General features: G+C 36.7%; 1 protein-coding gene across 1 annotated transcript in view; it reads right to left on the bottom strand.

The window, feature by feature from the left end:
- Window positions 1-20,155, bottom strand: part of PLXDC2 (plexin domain containing 2) — a 459,866-nt gene that overhangs the window by 112,198 nt on the left and 327,513 nt on the right. The window contains exon 6 of the mRNA XM_010385741.2: window positions 16,080-16,198. Coding sequence (XP_010384043.1) covers window positions 16,080-16,198 — 119 coding nt within the window. The remainder of the gene's footprint in view (window positions 1-16,079; window positions 16,199-20,155) is intronic.

Below are 20,155 nucleotides of genomic sequence, written 5' to 3'. Positions count from 1 at the left end.
GATACATTGAGAATATATGAAAAATGATAAGAGAGTTATAAATGACATGAACTCTTGGGGTCCATTTTTCCAGATTCAGAAAAGATTCACTGGAGATATGATTACTCTCTTTATTATCAGTTTTATAGAAACAAAATGGGAATGAAACCATCTTCAATAAACAAAGAAACAGGACAGTAAAAGAAAAGAGTAAATGCACCAAAAACGTCTTTAGGCAGAATAAGCAGATTTTGGGCCATCTGTGGGTAATTCATTAAATAATATGTTAGATCAGATATTGCTGTATAAGCCATAATAAACAGCATAACAATAAGAAGGGGATAAGTTGGAGAGAATATATAATATAACATAATATAAAATACAATAAAAACTCTCTGACTTATTTTTGACCAAGACATCATGAAACTGTGAAAAGAGCTATTTTGTTGAAATGGAAAAATTAAGAAAAAAGTTCATTGCTTTTGGAATTTGTGGAATTACCTTGAAACAAGTAAATAGAAGATGACATTTTCCCTTAATGTACTATTTCAGGTCTCTCTTAAACAACGTTAAAGTGTTTGCAAATTTTGTCAGTATGCTCAATTCTTAACCAATTTGTGTCACTATGCTCAATTCTTTACCAATATAAATTAGTCTTCTGGTATTTGGATAACAGAAACACACAAAACAGCAAAACAAAACAAAGATTTATATCCCAGTCTGACGTACTTTATTTTTTACTTTTTATTTTTTATTTTTGAGACAGCCTCACTCCATCTCCCAGGCTGGAGTGTAACCTCTGCCTCCCGGGTTCAAGCTATTCTCATGCCTCAGTCTCCCAAATAGCTGGGATTACAGGCATGCATCACCACACCCAGTTAGATTTTTTTTGTATTTTTAGTGGAGATGGGGTTTCACCATGTTGGTCAGGCTGGTCTGGAATTCCTGGCCTCAAGTGATCCACCCACCTCTGCCTCCCAAAGTGCTGGATTGCAGCTGTGAGCTACTGCATCCGGCTGATATACTTTATTTACTGATTTACTAATCTAAGTTCAGTATCAATATGTGAAATCCCCTTTCTTATTGAGCATTATACTGTTTCCCAGTCTTACACCCTATGTTGAGGACTCTAATATGAAAGTAATTTGTATTTAAGACAGACTTACAGTTAAAGCATACAAGAAGATGGAAAAGCATAGGGAAAAATTCCAATTCACCTATATATTTTTGTATCCTAATAAGACATGATCATCTCATTTTTAAGCAGCATCTATTAACAAAAGCAAGCATCTATTGTTACCATCATATAAATGCCACTGTTCCTGTCATTTGTCATTTGACCCCCTTCTCCAACATCTATGAGTTCAGTTTTCCTCTGCAAGTTGCAAAAGGCTTTACCAGATAATTCTGTGGTAATTTATTGTATGTCTTCTTTTCCTATACCCACAGCAGTACTTGAGTTTATACTGCTATCAATTGGAAAATCCTATTATATCATTATGCATAGTACATGTTTATTTCAGAGCTTGTTTTTTAAGTCACATGTCTTGTTTCCTGCAGCCCTCCCAGAAGCATTCTCCTCTCTTCAGATTATGCATTCCACCTTCCCTTCCTTTCTTCTTTCCCTCCTTCCTCGTCCTCCTGAAGTCTTGCAGTTCGTTTTCCTCCTTCCGTCATGCCGAACGCCTCCTGGGGGATCTTTCTTTCTGACTCCTTCCTCCTTCCTTCCTCACTCCCTCCTTCCCCCTACCCGCCTTTTATTTTCTTCTTTCCTCTTCTCCTTCCTTCCCTCCTCTCTTCCCTCCTTCCTCCTTCTTCCATTCTCTCCCTTCTTCCTCCTTCCTCCTCCTTCCTTCTTCTGTCCTTCCTTCCTTCCTTAATTCATTCTGACGTCATCCTTTCCTGTTCTTCTTTTATTTCTTCTTTCACTTGTTTGCCAGATGGAGTGACATGGTGCAATCTCGGCTCACCACCTCCTGGGTTCAAGCGATTCTCCTGCTTCAGCCTCCTGAGTAGCTGAGATTACAGGCATGTGACACCATGTCCAGCTAACTTTGTATTTTTAATACAGACGAGGTTTCTCCATATTGGTTAGGATGGTCTTGAACTCCTGACCTCAGGTGATCCGCCCACTTCGGCCTCCCAAATTGCTGGGATTATAGGTGTGAGCCACTGCACCTGGCCGCATTCCAACTTTTCTATCTCTCTTCCCCATCTCTTCTTCCCTTGCCCAGCCATCTTTCATTTTTATTTTTTCTCCATCTCTTTCCTTCCTTTCAACCCACTTCCTTTAAGTTTTGTGTCTGTGTCAAGCCCTCTCCTCCACGTTCTTTATTGGTGGTGGGTCGATTGCAGTAATGGCCTCAATCAATGGCTTCCTTCTGCCCAGTACCTCTGCGGTCCTCTCCCTCTTGGACTCCAGGCTCAATAATATGGCAAAAGAGGACAGCAGCAAACTTGAAGCAAAAAACAAACAAAACTTAAAAAATCTGCTTACTGCTTCCTTTCTTGAACCCTTGCTACAGCCAAGAAAATATATGCTGCTGGTCTTCTGCAGATATATACAAGACACATGAAGGATTTTTTTTTTTTTTTTTTTTTTTTTGCACCAGAAGTTATTGTTGCCTAGCCAGCACCCAGCCAGTCCACCAGATAACCGCTTACACATTCAGAAGCTCAGCTGAGATCAGCAGAGTCCAGCCCATAACAGTAGAACCAACAAGCTGATCCATAGGCATCTTGTGAGAAATAAGAAATGGAGTTGTTTTAAGCCACTGTCTTTTGGGGTGGTTTATTAAACAGCAGTATCAATCAGTACATTCTCTGTTAAATATCAAATAGCCAATAGAATAGAATATGGGTGTTTCTCCATAAAATGAGGTAGTATTGCTCATCCTAATTTTCTGGGCATCAGATAAATGTGTATTTTTAAGACGTTGGGTCTCACTGTGTTGCCCAGGCTGGAGTGCAGTGGCATAATCATAGCTCACTGCAGCCTCAAACACCTGGGCTTAAGCAATCCTCCTGCATCAGCCTCCTTAGTACTACAGGTACACATCATCATGTCCTGATTTCAGATAAATATCTAATTCTAGGTACAATTAAACTTGAAAGATTGGAATGTTCCAGTAGAAAAGTTTCATTTTCTGCAGCATTTTTTTTTCATTCTTCTGTGTCTCTTTAGTTCATTCTTTTGTCTGTGCATTTCAAATACTAAGCCCAAAATATATAAATTACCTAGATGTAGATTCATTTAACATGAGGAAAATTTAGCCAAAACCAAAATGGGTAGCTTCATGGTGTACAGTTTTCTATCACTGAAAATTATCTGACATGACCAACCCTCTAGGAAGATCACTATAAATGATCTTTGATTCTTCCAGTTATCAACTTAAATTTTTTCAAATGATTTTGACTTTTCCAAGCTTCAACATGTAAATTGTTAACAATGATACAAACTCAAATGATAAGGGTGAAATACTCTACCTATATGTAAAGAGAGCAGAAGTTAGGTAGAAATCATCATTTGCAGTCAAGAGTTATGCTTTAACTTGTTGCCAGTTTCTTTAAATGTACATATTCTTGGGTTAATGATTTCTGATGACTGCATCTGTCAAACCACTACTACCATATAACTCTACTAGGAGTCTTAATATAACTGAGGATTATAGAGTAGAAAATAGATTCCTAAGAATGACATCTACTACCTATAAATTATTTTCCCCCAAAGGCATACACATTGTCCATGCTGTTTGATAAGATAGAATCCATTCATTCATTCATCAGATATTAATTGGATATATTTTCTATATTTTTGTAGGCACTGGAATTACAGCAGACAGGAATACAAAGACCCTTCTCTCACAGAGCCTACATTCTAGAGAACAGGGACAGGCATCAAAACAAGCGAACGTAAAACCTATAGCATTCTAGAAGGTGGTTAGTACCAAGGAGAAAACTAAAACAGAGTAAAAAGATAGAGAGGAATGGGGGTCTCTAGGAGAAAAGAGAGTCACAGAAGCTCTCTCTGAGAAGGTGATTTTTCAGCAGAAACTCGAAGTAAGAGAATCTGCCATGTGGATATTTGGGAAGCAACTGTGGGTAGATGCACTGGCACATGTAAAGGGCTTGACTGAATTGCTTTCGGTGTATTTTAGGAGTTAAAGGGTTATCTCTACAGCTGGAGCAGAAGTACCAAACAAGAGTGTCAAAGGCGATGGGAAGTAGTAGGGGCAGATCATAGGGAGCGTGTATTTCTTGCAAGGCATGACAGTGACACTGGATTTTACTCCAAAAGACACAGAAAGATTTGGGAGGTTTTGAGCAGAGGGAAGGACATTCCTTTATTTTGGGAAAATATCACACTGGCTGCTGGTAAATCAAGACTGTAGAAGGACCATGGGAGCCAGAGAAACTAGTTAGGAGGGTATCACAGTTTTCCAGGTAAGACTAGGTGCCATGACCCACCCCAAAGTGGTAACAGTGGTGGAAGTGAACAGAGGCCAGATTCTGGAAGAATTATGTAGGCACTGCTATCGACACTCCCCATAGATTTAATAAGGACAGTGAGGGACAAAAGGAGAGTAAAGGATACCACGAAGCCTTTTGGTTTCAGTAGCAAGAGCAATGAAACAGTGTTTTCATCAGGAATGTTAGGTTGTACAACTTCAGGGGACCGACTCACGTCACGGTCTATCAGAAGCGTCCTTTGGATATGCAGGGACCAACATATGCAGCTCTCAAGAGCAGTCCTGAAACATTCAGAGACCAGGAGAGGAAGCACTGGAGACGGATGATCACTTTATGGCAAAACAACTGGCTTCACATGCTCTCCATTAAAATTTCATAGAGCTTGTGAGTAAGAGCCCAGGATTTCTAAAATGGTATTCTTTGTCCTGATTAAATATTAAAATGAAAATTTACAAGCAACTTTCAACTCCTTATATTTTCCTAGAAGCCACCCAAGGCTTTTATGAAACCATTACATGCCAGATTTTCAAAAAACTGATTTTGCCAAGTGAATTACATGCCTAATGTCATCAAAGATTAATGAAGAAAAGATGAACAATTCCAGACTTTCTCTAAAATTTCCTATGGAACATGTCTGCCTCTCCACACCTGATATTTTCCTATCTTTCTTACCCTGCCTTCTTGCACTGTGATCTCTTTAACTTCAAAATATTACAGGCAGTCAAGTAAGGGAGCTGTGTGAGCTCTCCGTGAGCAAGCGAGACCAACCACTCTGCAGGGTCCTCTGTCAGCATAAAATTAGAGACTGTATTATTAAAAGGTACATTTAAAATAAACAATTTAAAAAATTTTCTTTTATTTATTTATTTATTCTACTATATATATTTTTTTGAGACAGAGTCTCATTCTGTTGCGCAGGCTGGAGTGCAGTGGTGCAATCACAGCTCACTGCAGCCTCAACCTCCATGGCTCAAGTGATCCTCCTGCCTTAGTCTCCCGAGTAGCTGGCTACTTTTTTTTTATTTTTATGTTTTGCAGAGACAGGGTCTCATTATGTTATCCAGGCTGTAAAATGAACTTCTTTTTAACTACTAACAAAGAGATTATGTGTGTGTGTATGTGTATATATAAACAAGCTATTTAGAAGTACAGCCAGTATTGGGCAAATTAGCACAAGAATGAACATGTTGTTGTCACGATCAACTATTTTATAGAAGACTCTGTATTTAGAAGGGTATGAAGTGCCAAAGTCAATGAACATAAGGACCAAAAACATGTCAAACACCAAAACTTTCAAAACTTTGATTACGGGAAGCTATTTTCTTATACTTTCTACAAGTTTATATTTATCCTCAAAATGTCTCGTGAGTCATCACGAGATCCTGGGGATGTCAGGAAGCCAAACTGAAATAATAAAAACTCTCAACTACAGAAGTTTTTTTTTTATTTTTAAAACAATGTAGCTTTATTATTTTCAAGTGTCTATAATAGTTGCCTTCTTAAGATTAAAGTAAAGCTGAATTTTAACTGAGCCTGTGTATGATCTGTATTGAATCGCACATTTCTGGCGAATTGATTTTACAATTACATTCTCTCCACAGGAGAGAAATAAAAGGAGCTTTCACACTGGCTAAAACATACTTCCATTTTGACCCCTAAAAGCATTCATGAATACTTCTTTTAAACGACAGTATAATTTTTGCTCTATATAACAAGATAGAGATAGGTTTATTACTTGGTATACATTTTTATATAACTGAGATATTAAAGCAAATCAAAGTAAGCATAGAAGCAGAAAGTGGTTGCAATCGCTACACAAAATCAAGGCAGGAAAAGATGTCAGGGGCAAGCAAAAGTAGAGCAGAGCACACTGGCCTTTGGAAGGAGAGTCAAAGACAGAAGCTCCTCTCTTCTCCACTCTGTGGTATCTTTCTCCAGCACACAGGAACCCCACGCAATCCCTTAAACCTGAGGTTCTTACATCTGTCTCTAAACTAGGGAGATAACAGCATGCCGCTTAAGTAATGGTTAATGGAATTTTATTTTCCTCTTTGTTCTGCCCTGAAAACATCACCAAAACATTCATTTGTTTCCATTACAGGCCCAGCTATCTATCCACCAGGCAGCACAGCATCTCAGCAAGGGTTTGATTGTATAGTATGTGTTCCAAGATGTGACTCATATGCCTATCAAACCTTAACTGGAAAAGAATTACTCCAAACTCATTTTTTGTTTCCTTGCTAATTTGCAATATGGTGTTTAGTAGCTTAATATTAAAAACAACAGCAACAACAAAATCCCACAATAAACTCAAAGCTTTCCATTTTACCCATTCTTATCTGTCTGTAACCCTTAACTTTCTCCTTCATTTTACTTAAGTATCTGATCTGGCTTCAGTATTATCAGCAGTGAATCTAATTTTTAAGAGTCGTGATCTCTTTTATTATTATCAAAATAACAACCTGTAGCCCCAGCTACCTGGGAGGCTGAGGCAGGAGAATCACTTGAGCCCAGGAGTTGGAGGCTGCAGTGAGCTATGATAATGCCATTGCACTCCAGCCTGGACAACAGAGCAAGACTCTGTCTCTAAAAAACAAACGAACACACAAAGTCCAAAATATTAATGCTGAGTTGTCTGTAAACTACACTTGAATAGAAGGGCTTTCAGTTAAATTTGACAATGTAAAAATTCATTTGCTTTCCAGAGTATCAGTAACAATTTGCACAATTATTTCAATCCTTTTTTTAGTGTACAGCTCCTGAACTCTCGTCTGCCAGGTATTGAGCAATGCATCTAATAGCATGAAAGTCAAGGTGAGCTATCATCAAACAATCAATTCCTAACATGCCTCCTGCCCCCATTTCCACAATCATAATCTGTAGAAAATCTGGAAGCAGTCAACTAACAGCATGAAGGTGATAAGTAAAATCCACCTCCACTTTAAAACAGGTTTCAAACTTCCTTTCTACATAAGCTACTGTGTGCCTCGGGTAAGAAAGAAGAAATTCATGAGGGAGAAATTGGAGGGTGCACGCTATGAGTGAATTTTCCAGGCAATATTTGCAAGCAAAGGGCTTCCAGGGCTTTCTGAGTCCTCAAGGAAAAAATGCAAATCTACATTTTTACTTGAAATATTTTAATGTTTAGATGTTGGCAACATATCTGTTTTACAAACATATGTGTAACATAAAACATAAAAACATACACAGAGTAAAAACTGTGCCCTCTGAGTTAAGACTGCTCACATGGAATTGGCACACGAAGAGTCTGAGCTTCATACAAAAGACAGCGATGCAGGGTGCCCACTTGAAGAAGCTTGTGCCATTGGACTCAAGATAGTCAAGACTCTGGTATGGATTTTACCTGGGACAATAGCTAGATAAGGAAACTTACCTAAACATGGTTTGGGAATTAGACGTCAAGATTAAAGAGAGGAGATTAAGGAAAGTCTACACCCTGGGTTTGGGAGAGACACAAAAAATCAGCTAGCCATGGTGGCAGGCACCTGTAATCCCAGCTCCTTGGGAGACTGAGGCAGGGGAGTCATTTGAACTCGGCAGGCAGAGGTTGCAGTGAGCTGAGATCACGCCACTGCACTCCAGCCGGGGCAACAGAATGAGACTCTGTCTTAAAAAATAATAATAATAAGTAAAATAAAATAAAATAATTTCCTCTGGGACATTGATCTTTCTACCTGGCTACTTTATGTATTTTTACACAAAGGATTTGTCATTGGAACATTATCAAGGGAGAATAATTCAACTTACCATTTTCTTACACTAGGAAAAGTAAAGAAACAATTAAAATGTCAGGCACTTCTATATGTGAGATAGCTAAAAAGTAAAATATCTCTACGAATGCAAATGAATTAGATCTCAAATAAAACTGTGTAGATAAAACTTTAATACTTTAGTTGTTTAAAATACAGGGAAGTCCTACGATATAAAATATCTGTCTCTTCATTTTCCTTAGAATTATTTCTTGAGAGAGTTTTAAATCAGCATTTGATTCTATCTGGTTTTCTTATCCTTGTATTAGATACATATGTACATATATATTATTCTTTTCTGCTCACACATTTATCAAATGTCTTGGATGCATATACTGTATTCGCACATCAAGTTTTCTCACAGACGTAGCAATAGTTACAGAAGGAAATTACCTTATATCTAAATGGTGGTGGTCTCACTGTTGCGTTCTTTTTGGCCTTCTCTAACTTTCTTGAATTACCTTTTTTCTATAAATTCTACAAGTTCAGCCAATGTTCATCTTTTAATGCTTTCAGGCTGCTAACCATGAGTGAAGGGTCATTACGGTTTAAATAAGATAAATAATCTTCAAAGAATTTTAAAAAAATGCATTAAGAGTCCCGCCCCATTGAAACCTACAACTAATTGGCAATGGTGATTTATTAATTATGCATTCTTCCATAGAAGAAGCAAATGTGACACCAAGGAACATAGGTTTAAATACTTAAATGGTAGAGTAGATTAAAAAGTGATTTTACTTAATAAACAGTAAAGTTCCTCTATATTGACCTCCTCTAAAATTTGCTGCTGAAGGAGATGGTAAAGTATTCAACCAAGAAAATGGACAGAACAGGCTGACTCCTGGGCTAAGCCTGCCTCTTCTGTGATTTTTCTCCTATTGCTATCTAGTAGGATTATATGACATTTTTATTTAAATTACCAGTTTCCTAACCTAGTGACTATCTTTATCCCTTACATAAGCTAACGAAAAAAAAAGGACCCGAGTTTGCAACTGACACAAAAAGAGTGACATCCATCCATAGTTTGTGTCCAGAGTGATTATAAATGCCAAGTATATAATGAGAATAGAGATAAAACAAGTCAGAGAAACTGCAGCTTTACAAAGTAAGAGTATTCTAGGATAGACAGCATCAAGGACTGTAAAGACCCTTATTTCAAATCTCCAGCATGTTTGAAATACATTTTTTTTTTTGAGACAGTCTCCTTCTGTCACCCAGGCTGGAGTGCAGTGGCATGATCTCTGCTCACTGAAACTTCTGCCTCCAGGGTTCAAACGATTCTCTTACCTCAGCCTCCTCAGTAGCTAGGATTACAGGCGTGCACCGCCACGCCCAGCTAATTTTTGTATTTTTAGTAGAGACAGGGTTTCACCATGTTGGTCAGGCCTGTCTCCAACTCCTGACCTCAAGTGATCCGGCCTCCCAAAGTGCTGGGATCACAGGCGTAAGCCACCACACCCGGTCACTGGAATACAATACTTTTTTGAGAATTGTTAGTTTCCTTGTTACATTATCAATAGACCAGAAATATTAGAGCCATATCTATTGTAATCAAGCAAAAAGTCATCACTATTTAATGGCAACTTAATATGAAGACGCTGAGATTTAGGGTTACAGCTAATTGCTAACAGAATAGGAAAATGAGAGTTTGGTTGCCAAAGTCCATGTATTTAAGAAAGGATCCATTTTTTGGCCTATGTACAGGTTCTTTCATTTAAAAAAATTATAGATTAATAATATAATGCTGTGGATAGGCAAACCTTCCCTTTGCTCCCAAGTAGCCATGGTATGCTATGATATGATATGTTAGGCTATGGTATGATAATGACTGGCCGAGGAAGACTGTCAAGGATATCAAAATGAATGAATAGATTCAGTCACTTGCTGGAAAGGAAGTTTGTAAGAGGGCATTCTGGTACAGTAGCTAGGCCTTTGGGCTTTAGAGTCGTATTTCTTTGGATAAATCTTTATTCCATATCTTTAGAAAAGTTGCGTAATGTCTCTGGGTGTTTCAGGTTCCTTTTCTGTAAATGACCAAGGTAGCTACTCCTGGTTTTTGTGAGAATTATACATAATTTATTTTAAATGCTTAGGTCAGTGGCTGGCATATATGAAGAGCTCAAGAAACGCCAGATTTTATCAACTTTGGAGGTTACTATTGAATGTGAATGTGACTTTCACTGCTGGTTATGGCATACAAGATTAAGATCATTTCTACTACTTGAATCAAGCAGGAAATGTGAATAAAATAGGGAAAGCTTCCGTTGAAAACTTCAGGTAGTTATCAAAGAGCAAGGTCTTGCAAAGCCAAAATCCCAAAGAACGAAAAACGCAGACATAAACCCAACACCACTTTTCTCATCAAAGCATTTGCCAATTTACAAGCAAGTGATAGAGAGTGAGAAGGTCTCATTGACTTAGCCCACAGAGTTTAAGTAACTACCCTACACACTTTCTTTTTAATACATGACTGAACGGTTCAGTGGTTCATTCTGATATCCTTGACTGTCTTTCCTGGCTAGTCATTTTGATTCCACAGCTTAGCACATCATATTATATCAATCATATCACAGCCACTTGTGATCACAGGTAAGAACGATTTGCCTTTCCACAGCCGTTGGGCTGTCTCATGGTGCTGCAGAAAAATACGTGCATTCAGGGGCACTAAGGAAAAGGTCCATAGTAAAAATCCAGATCTTTAGTGGAGATCCCTGAAGGACTAGAAGAGTAAGGGCTTACCAGAAATATTCTGGTCTCATAAGGACTGATGCTCAACTTTGAAAGGGCTTAGCTGCACAGTGTTAAGGTAATCTGTCCTGCACTAACTGCCAAAAAAATAAAGTAAACTGACTTGCAGGAAGAAAACATTATCTACATTCTCAAAGTACTCTGGAACTTTGTAAACCATGTCCAAAATTTTATTTAAAAAATCATCTAGCATGCAAAGAAACATGACCAATGAATAAAAATCTACAGGAAATAGAAAGAAAACAGGTGATAGAGATAGACCCATAAGACATGTAGATATTGGAGGTATTAGTTACAACATTTAAAATAATTGTCATTAATATAGTCAAGGAAATAGATGACATAGTTAATTTCATAGGTAATTAAAGCTATCTAAAAAAACTGGATCCTCTAAAATTGAAAAATGCACTATAATGAACAGTTGGTAATTTGAGAAAAAGAACTTTAAAAAATATTCTTTTTGTGTTTTGACTGAATTCTAAGCAAACTCTATCTTTGAAGTTAATTAAAATATACAGCTGTGTAACAATAAGGGCCCATAATTTAAAACAGAATTTCGAATCTTTAGTTAAACAACACAGGAGCTACAACCTCAGGAAAAATAACTTAATTATTTAAGGGAATCCATGCATCCACAAGTCTTCTCTCCAATATGATTCTAGAAAACAACAGGGCATTGGTGAAGAAACATTGAATATTATGAGCAAATCTGTATTTATTCTTATTTTAAGCAGCAGTCGTACTTCCCTATTTCAATCCCACTCTAAGCAAGATTGTTACAACTGTAAATGCGTTTTCTTATTTATTGATCGTTCATCATTTAGTTTGCACTGCAAAAAAAAATTATGCTATTGAAGAAAAGGCAATATTTGCAGCATGAAAGGATTGGAGGTCATGTACGTGCTTAGCATGGTTGGCACATTTAAATACTGAGATAAATTGAATGAGGGCATTGAAAATGAAATTTACCTAACTGAATTCTTTCAATCCATTACTAATTTTAAAGTAAAATTTAATTGTAATTAAAATTTACAATTTTAAAACAAGTCCCAAATTGGTGGTGGGTTTTATGTAAATCAGAATTTTTCTTCTCATTCACGTAAAACATAATGAAACAAAACAAAGCTGGTGTTAGCCTATTAGAAGAAACTTATTACAGAAAGAATTACACTTACTTCCCTATAGTTCAGTATCTATAGTTCAGTAAGTTTAGCTTGGACAGGAACAGAACATTTTACTCCTCGTAATTATATGTTCTTAGCATTTGGTTAGCTCTCCAAATGAAGTAGGAATACCTCTCCTATCTATACTTGTAATTGTGTGATATGACAAAGTCTAACAAGCAAGATTCTTAAACAGCCAATATTAAGAAATACTTATTGGAAAAACAAATGAGACATAGATTTGTGAATTGTTTTACATATTCTCTTTAGGCAGGGAAAATGGTTGAGATGTCTTGGGATCATCAAATTAAATTCTGGATTTATCCTTAACTAGCTCTGTGACCTCAAGTATGTCATTTAATCTCTCTGACTTAGCTTGCTCAGCTATAAAATGAAGATAATCATATATGATCTATTTCCATAATTAAGTCATAAACATTTATTGAACAGCTTCAATGTACCACTGCTATTGTAAAATGCCTAGGATATTAAAGCTATAGGAAATTGTTGAGGAATTAAATGCTATAATGCATATGAAAGTACTTTGTAAATGATAATACATTACGCAAACTACTATTTTATGCTATCATGTGATTAGGAATATTTTTCTAGCAGTACCAGGAGCTTCTAGCTGTCACCCCAAATGCAAGGGGACTCTCTTATGACATTATGCCTTAGCATAATGATTATTTGCCTTAGCAAAATAAATACATAACAATTATTGGGAAGAAAAAAGAAAAAAAGTGGTAGATTAGAAAAGTGGAAACTACTTTCTATCTAGAACAAAGAAAGATGAGAAAGGCAAATTAAAGTAAAGTGAATAATAAAGTAAAAACGACTTTTTTGAACTCCAAGTGCAGAGGGAAGACATTCTTCACGACAAGAGCCTGGGAATATCAAGAAAGCATTAAATTTGCCTGTCATCTTGAAATTCCCCATAACAAAACAGGAAAACCATAATGAAACTTTTTTCTTTGATTAAAATGAAGAAAAGGCCTTTAAAAATACCAACCTAGACCAGAGAATAGGAAGAATCAACTGTTACTCTGCAATGTGAGATACCCTTTGAGAACAGTGTAAAGAAAGATGACAATTTCGATAATAAAGACTAGCAAGCGAAACCACAACAAGAACACACACCTCTGTTTTGACAGAGCCTCCAGTTGGTGAGACCTAAGTCTTCACACTTACTGACCTTGCGTCTTTCCAGAAACTTGACCAGTGTTGGTTGAAACCGTTGAAAACGAACATTTCAAAACATCACTGTGCAGTTCCAGCAATATACTAGATTGCAATGAAAACTAGAAATGAATAAGTCCTGTTGAGAATTATTCTCTCAGCATCCAGGGAGTGTGACATAAAAATATGATGGGCTCTGATATAAAAACATAGCCCCGATTTTAGCTCTTTGAGGAATCGCCAATGGCTGAACTGCTTTCCCCAATGGCTGAACTAATTTACACTCCCAACAGCGGTGTATAAGCATTCCCTTTTCTCCACAACCTTACCAGTAAAACTACATTCAGGTCAGCAATCCCATTACTGGGTATATAACCAAAGGAATATAAATCCATGTAACTGAACACCACCTGTTTCTCCAAAACCTATTGAAACAAAAAACTGGGTAGAGCAAAGAGAATTTTTAGGGCAGGAAGGATCCTGTATGACACTATAACGATGGATGCATGACATTATACATCCTTAAAACCCTTAGAAAGTTCAGCATCAAGAGGGAACTCTAATGTAATCTAAGAACTTTGAGTGACATTGATGCGTCAATGTCAATGTAGGTTGATCTATTGCAACAAATGTGCCACTCTGGTGGGGTACATTGATGATGGGGGAGGATGTTCAGCAGGGGAAGAAGAGTATGTTCAAACTCTCTGTATTTTCTGCATCATTTTGCTGTGAATCTAAAACTACTCTTAAAAAATAAAGTCTATTAATTAAGAAAATAAATAAATCATTCTGCCACAAAGACACATGCATGTGTATGTTAATTGCAGTACCATTTATAATAGCAAGGACATGGAATCAGCCTAAACGGCCACCAATGATAGACTGGATAAAAAAATCAGGTACACATACACCATGGAATACTATGAGGCCATAAAAGAAATGAGATCATGTCTTCTGCAGGGACCTGGATGGAGTTGGAGGCCATTATCCTTAGCAAACTATTGCAGGAATGGAAAACCAAATACCACATATTCTCACTTATAAGTGGGAGCTAAATGATGAGAACACATGGGCACAAAGAAGGGAACAACAGACACTGGGGTCTACTTGACAGTAGAAGATGGGAGGAGGCAGATCAGAAAAAATAACTATGGGCTGGGTGCGGTGGCTCATGCCTGTAATCTCAGCACTTTGGGAGGCCAAGGCGGGAGGATAACCTGAGGTAGGGAGTTCAAGACCAGCCTGACCAACATGGAGAAACTCCGTCTCTACTAAAAATACAAAACTTAGCTGGGCATGGTGGTGCATGCCTGTAATCCCAGCTACAATGGAGGCTGAGGCAGGAGAATCTCTTGTACCCAGGAGGCGGAGGTTGTGGTGAGTCAAGATCCGGCCATTGCACTCCAACCCGGGCAACAAGAGTGAAACTCCATCTCAAAAAAAGAAAGAAAGAAAAATAACTATTGAGTCCCAGGCTTAGTACCTGGGTGAGAAAATAATCTATACAACAAAACCTCCATGACATGTGTTTCCCTGTATAACAAACCTATACATGTACTCCTGAACCTGAAATAAAAATTGAAAAAAAAAAAAAACAAAACAAAACCATACACTTGGACAAAGAAACACCAAGTAGGACATAGTCTATAATTATAATCTATTTACCCAAATGCCCCAAGTAAATGAAAAATTTCATTAAAAATTTTTTAAAGGAATAGAAATATCTGACATGGTTATGGAATTTTTAGAGTTGGCCTATTTGATTGTAATTAAATTATGCCGCACTTTACAGAATAGATGAATTTCAGAAGGTTTGACCAAAGTGAATTCTTTCTTGGTCCTCAATATCCTTTTTATAATCTGGGATTCATTTCTCAAGGAAAAAGTAATCCCTCAGTTGAACATAAGATATCGAGTCTGTATTATTATAAATATCCATTAACCTATGGGTTAATAATGCTCATTATTAATTCTCACTGTTCAGGTTTCTCTCATATTTAGAGACTATCTAAAACATTACATTTGTAGTTCCTGGAACTTTATTTTTAATATTCTTAGTCCAACAGGTCTTAATTACTTTGTCAAAAGAGTTGGAAATCACACAGTTATTCCAGTCTAAATATTCTGTAAATTTAAGGCTACAATTTAGTAAATTTTCATTCTTTACTTTGTCAGTTTGTTAAAATGAAACAAACCATAAGTTTAAATTCCCTTGTTCTTTCTGTCACTTAGATCTCTAATTTATCTTTCCTATCCAGTTTCAATAAACATTAGTCAAAGGGATTGTAAGCTCAGCTCTCCTGGAACTATCTCAGTACTGGGTCATTGAGCTACATAAGTGTTCGTGTCTATAAATGCTTTTGAAATTAGAACCAAAATATAACACAGAAATCAACAAGGTGAAAAAAAACTAACAAAATACATGAATACAAACATTTAGATTTAGATGAGAAATTCCTCCAAATTGGATGTTTTTTTCTAAGATGCATTTCACTCTACTCAATAATTACTCAATATAATTACTCAATAATTTCATGAAATTGATGGGTCCTGATGCCAACAATATCAGAAAACAAAACAAAAGAGCTAACAATCAATGCACCCAGAAGATTAAAACTAACTAAAACATTGTTTATTAAGCAAAAGAAACCAAGAGGCAAGAAAATGATTCGAGGATCATGGCTGCAAAATGTCCCTTTCTTGACACTTGGAGGAAAGGCAGCAGTCAAGAACAAGGGGAAGGGAAAGAAATGATCAATACATCACTTACTTCTTTGTATCCGAAGATGATGCGTCCATCCATGAGCAGGGTTGCCTGGAACGTGAAGCTTCCCAGGTTGTAATTATCCTGGAGATGTACGTGGTCCCACTGGACCACAAGTGCTGTGCCTATACACCCATTGTAAAAAGAAGAAATGCAATGAGAAAAACACACCTATCAATTCTGGTGGGAGTTTTCACAAAAATGTTTTTGCATCTGGCCTTCAAATCTGGTGATTGTACAATTTCAATTTTATGTGGTTAATCAAATTCTGTCACTGAAATAGTATTTGGAATTTTTTTTAAAGGATTGAGTAGTCTCTAAATATTTACTAAAATATAACCTCATACTAAGGTCAATAATTGAGCTCAATCAGTGTGGGGAAATTTTGCCTCTGGAATTTTATTAATGTTAATAGATACTGTCTGCTTAAATTTCCATAAGCCACTTTCAAAATGCAGCCCAAGTGGATTGAATGTACTTCAAATACATTTGACAAATGCTGAGAGAGAAAAAAACACATGAAAAAAGTTAGGACCACGTACAAAAGACCTGAAAATGTTTTTCCATACTTAGAAATATACTTTTCCACATTGAAGGAGTTCCTTTAACACTAACGGGAATTTTCTCCTTGAGTTCACAACGCTTGTATTTCTGTCTTTGCTGTGTTTCTTCCAGGAGGCTGCAAGAAGCTCAAAGGGCCCTGGGCTAAGATTTCCAAGCCCCTTGAAGCACACTGGGATGAAACTTCAGTGCTGTATATTACATTCCAACTCACTCTGTCAGTGTTTACTATAAACAATTGACATGAAATAAAAACCGAAACATAGTTTAATAGTCACCAGTGAGAAATCACATTTTTGTTTTAACTGACATTGTGTATTCTCTTTTTTAAAAAAGAAAAGAAAAGAGCTGCTGAGACTTTTTCTTCACTCTGTTAGATTTTTCCGTTTGGTTAAAAAAAATATTATTGCCCAAAAAAGTTGTGTTGAAAATGAAAATCATAGAACTAAAAGAGCAAATCTTATCTCCCAGCAATAAATATCTGATATATTTAAAAATTACAACTGCATAGAAGAATTAATATTCAGTAATTATTTGGTGCTATTAGTAATATCTCTTGAGATAGCTGACAACTTTAAATAGACACTTTATTTCAAATATTTTGAATATCCAATTGTAAGTCCTGAAAGGATGTTGAAGTATAGAAATGTACTTTGAGGCAAAACTTTAAAAGTAAAAAAGAAAAAAAAAGTTTTTTAACTTGACCTTGGTGCTTTTAGCCATTATCACAGCTATGAGTGAAGACCACCCAGGTCTCTTCCTTCCACGGGCATCTCTGTGTCTATATTGTCCTGGAAGGAAGGAAAGAAGGAAGGAAGGAAGGAAGGAAGGAAGGAAGGAAGGAAGGAAGGAAGGAAGGAAGGAAGGAAGGAAGGAAGGAAGGAAGGAAGGAAGGAAGGAAGGAAGGAAGGAAGGAAGGAAGGAAACAAACGAAAGAAAGAAAGAGAAGAAAAAGAAGAAAGACAGAAAGAGAAAGAAAGAGAGAGAGAAAGAAAGAAAGAAAGAAAAGAAAGAAAGAGAAAGAGAAAAAAAGAAAGAGAAAGAAGAGGAAGGAAGGGAGGAAGGGAGGAAGGGAGGAAGGGAGGAAGGGAGGAAGGACAAAGAAAAGAAAGAAGGAAGAGAAAAGAAAAGAAAAAAGAAAAAGAACGAGCAAGAAGACAATAGCCAGGAAACTTCCCATGATTTTATAAGTATAGGAATTTTCTAATTGTGAAATGCTTCCTAGCTTCTTTTTCCTTCACGCATGTCTACAGCCCTCAAGCTCTAGTCTCTCCCTTATCCTCTAGCTTCTATCGCACTCTGGTGATGCAGTGAAAACAATGAACCAGAGGGCAGAAGACTTAGACTCGCACTTTGTCTCTATAAAACTTTCCATGTGAACTTGGACACAACTAATCTGCATGAAACCTTTTCCTTTCCTGTAACATGGGGAGTACAGTTTTTGCCTTCAAGCGATTCCTGCATTAAATACAAGAAAATATAGTTACCCTTGGCTATTTATGAAAATAAGAGGGCTATATAAATTAAAGTTTTTAATGCAAATTCTGAGGGAGAGATTCCCAATATTTTGTTAGTAGCAGGTTGCTAAAAAGCACACTGTTGGCCCGGCGCGGTGGCTCATGCACCTGTAACCCCAGCACTTTGGGAGGCCGAAGCGGGTTCATCAGGGGTCAGGAGATCGAGACCATCCTGGCTAATATGGTGAAACCCCGTCTCTACTAAAAATAACAAATAAAAAAAATTAGCCAGGGCGCGGTAGCGGGTGCCTGTAGTCCCAGCTACTGGGGAGGCTGAGGCAGGAGAATGGCGTGAACCCGGGAGGCGGAGCTTGCAGTGGGCCGAGATCGCGCCAGTGCACTCCAGCCTGGGTAACAGAACGAGACACAGCGCGACTCCGTTTCAAAAAAAAAAAAAAAAAAAAAAAAGGCATACTGTTTGCACATGCTCAATTTTATATTATGTAATAGCATAGCTCTCTCAACATTTGCTGATTTAAATTTTGTAACTGCTGCTGTCTTCTCTAGAGAAGTTTGCTTTCCTAAATTGTTGAATTTCCAATCTTTAAGTATCCTGTCAGTGAGTCTAGCCAAACTTGAAAATATTTCAGCAAGTTGTTGTGGTATTAAAAGGGTTTTGTGAAGAGCCTTACAGTATTTAAAAGTGTTTCATTCATTCAATAAAACACAAGCTTTCATTATCATATTGTTTGAACTCAATATTCCTCAATATTAGATTCCTATGGAATAAGTCATTACACAGAAGATATTTCAATGGGTAAAAAATACATACTTTCTTGAGTATTAATACTTTTACAATTCCCAAAAATAAAAAGCCAGTTTACATATGTAAGTATTTTTATTCATTCATTGAATAATTATTTAGGATGTACAGCCTATTAAGTATCTATGCAGGGTACTGGAGATAAAATGATTTCTTATAAATAGCCACAGTCCTTGTTTTTAAAGAACCTAGAATTCAGTTGGAGTAGTATACATCAATTTTTAACAATCACTAAAATACAAGTAAAATTCAAATATTAAGAGCTACCTAGCAACAAGGTATATGAGAATATATGTAGAGAGACTTATTTAATATGCCTTATGATTTTGATAGCAACAGTATAAAGTCTTGGTCATTAGAATCATGTGCCCATGAGTAAATGACCCTAATATCATCTAGTGAATGTCGGAGCTTGGAAAATAGCCAATGTTCACTGAATCTTTTATTATTTCCATAGGATAGATTCCCAAGGCAATTTTGTATTGGAATGATAGAGTAAGTTTCAGATAAGTTTCTGGCTGCAGTTTTGCCTCAAGAATACTGTATTTACAGTCTACTTGCACATCCTTGGGTGTTAGCACCTCATGAGTTTTTAAAAAATGGAAGAGAATATGATAGTTCTTAAAATAATAGAGATGAATCATTATTACAGCTAACATTTAGAGTTACTTCATATTGGATCATACCTTGGAGTTACTCAAGCTGTTCAAAGTGTATTTCCTAAGGTGAATACTAACTATGTTTAGTTTCTTCATTGTGCTATTTCGACCTGTAAAATGGCTTTCATCACACTGGTCAGGAGATTGCTCTTAGCAAAATGATCGTATTTCTCCAAGGCTGCGGCTACCATCAAGTCTATTCCAACCATGAGCAAATCTCTTCTTTGATCATCACAAATAAGACAAGAGTAGAAATAACTCTGTTCACCCCAATTACTTGTATTATTTGCAGGCATAAAATTGTCATTTGAACAAATAAATATCATTTGTGAATGATAAATACACAGAAAATTCTATACTTAATTAATCGTTCAAATATAAACTCTTTGTTACCTATAATTTATTTTCTCTACCAAAGTTACAGCTTTCAATAAGATGTTGAGATGAAAACTCATTTAGGTCTCCAAGGCCTTGAATTTCTCGCTTGGATTTTGGCAGCACTTAATGATATATTCTAGTTTTTTCTCTATTTTATATGTCCCAAAATAGTAATAGCAGGGATATATTGCTCTTGGTATGTTT

The sequence above is a fragment of the Rhinopithecus roxellana genome, chromosome 11 (genome assembly GCF_007565055.1).
Source record: "Rhinopithecus roxellana isolate Shanxi Qingling chromosome 11, ASM756505v1, whole genome shotgun sequence".
In the NCBI taxonomy this organism is placed as follows: domain Eukaryota; kingdom Metazoa; phylum Chordata; class Mammalia; order Primates; family Cercopithecidae; genus Rhinopithecus; species Rhinopithecus roxellana.
Note: the sequence above shows the minus strand (reverse complement) of the source record. Positions and strands in the feature narration are given on the sequence as shown.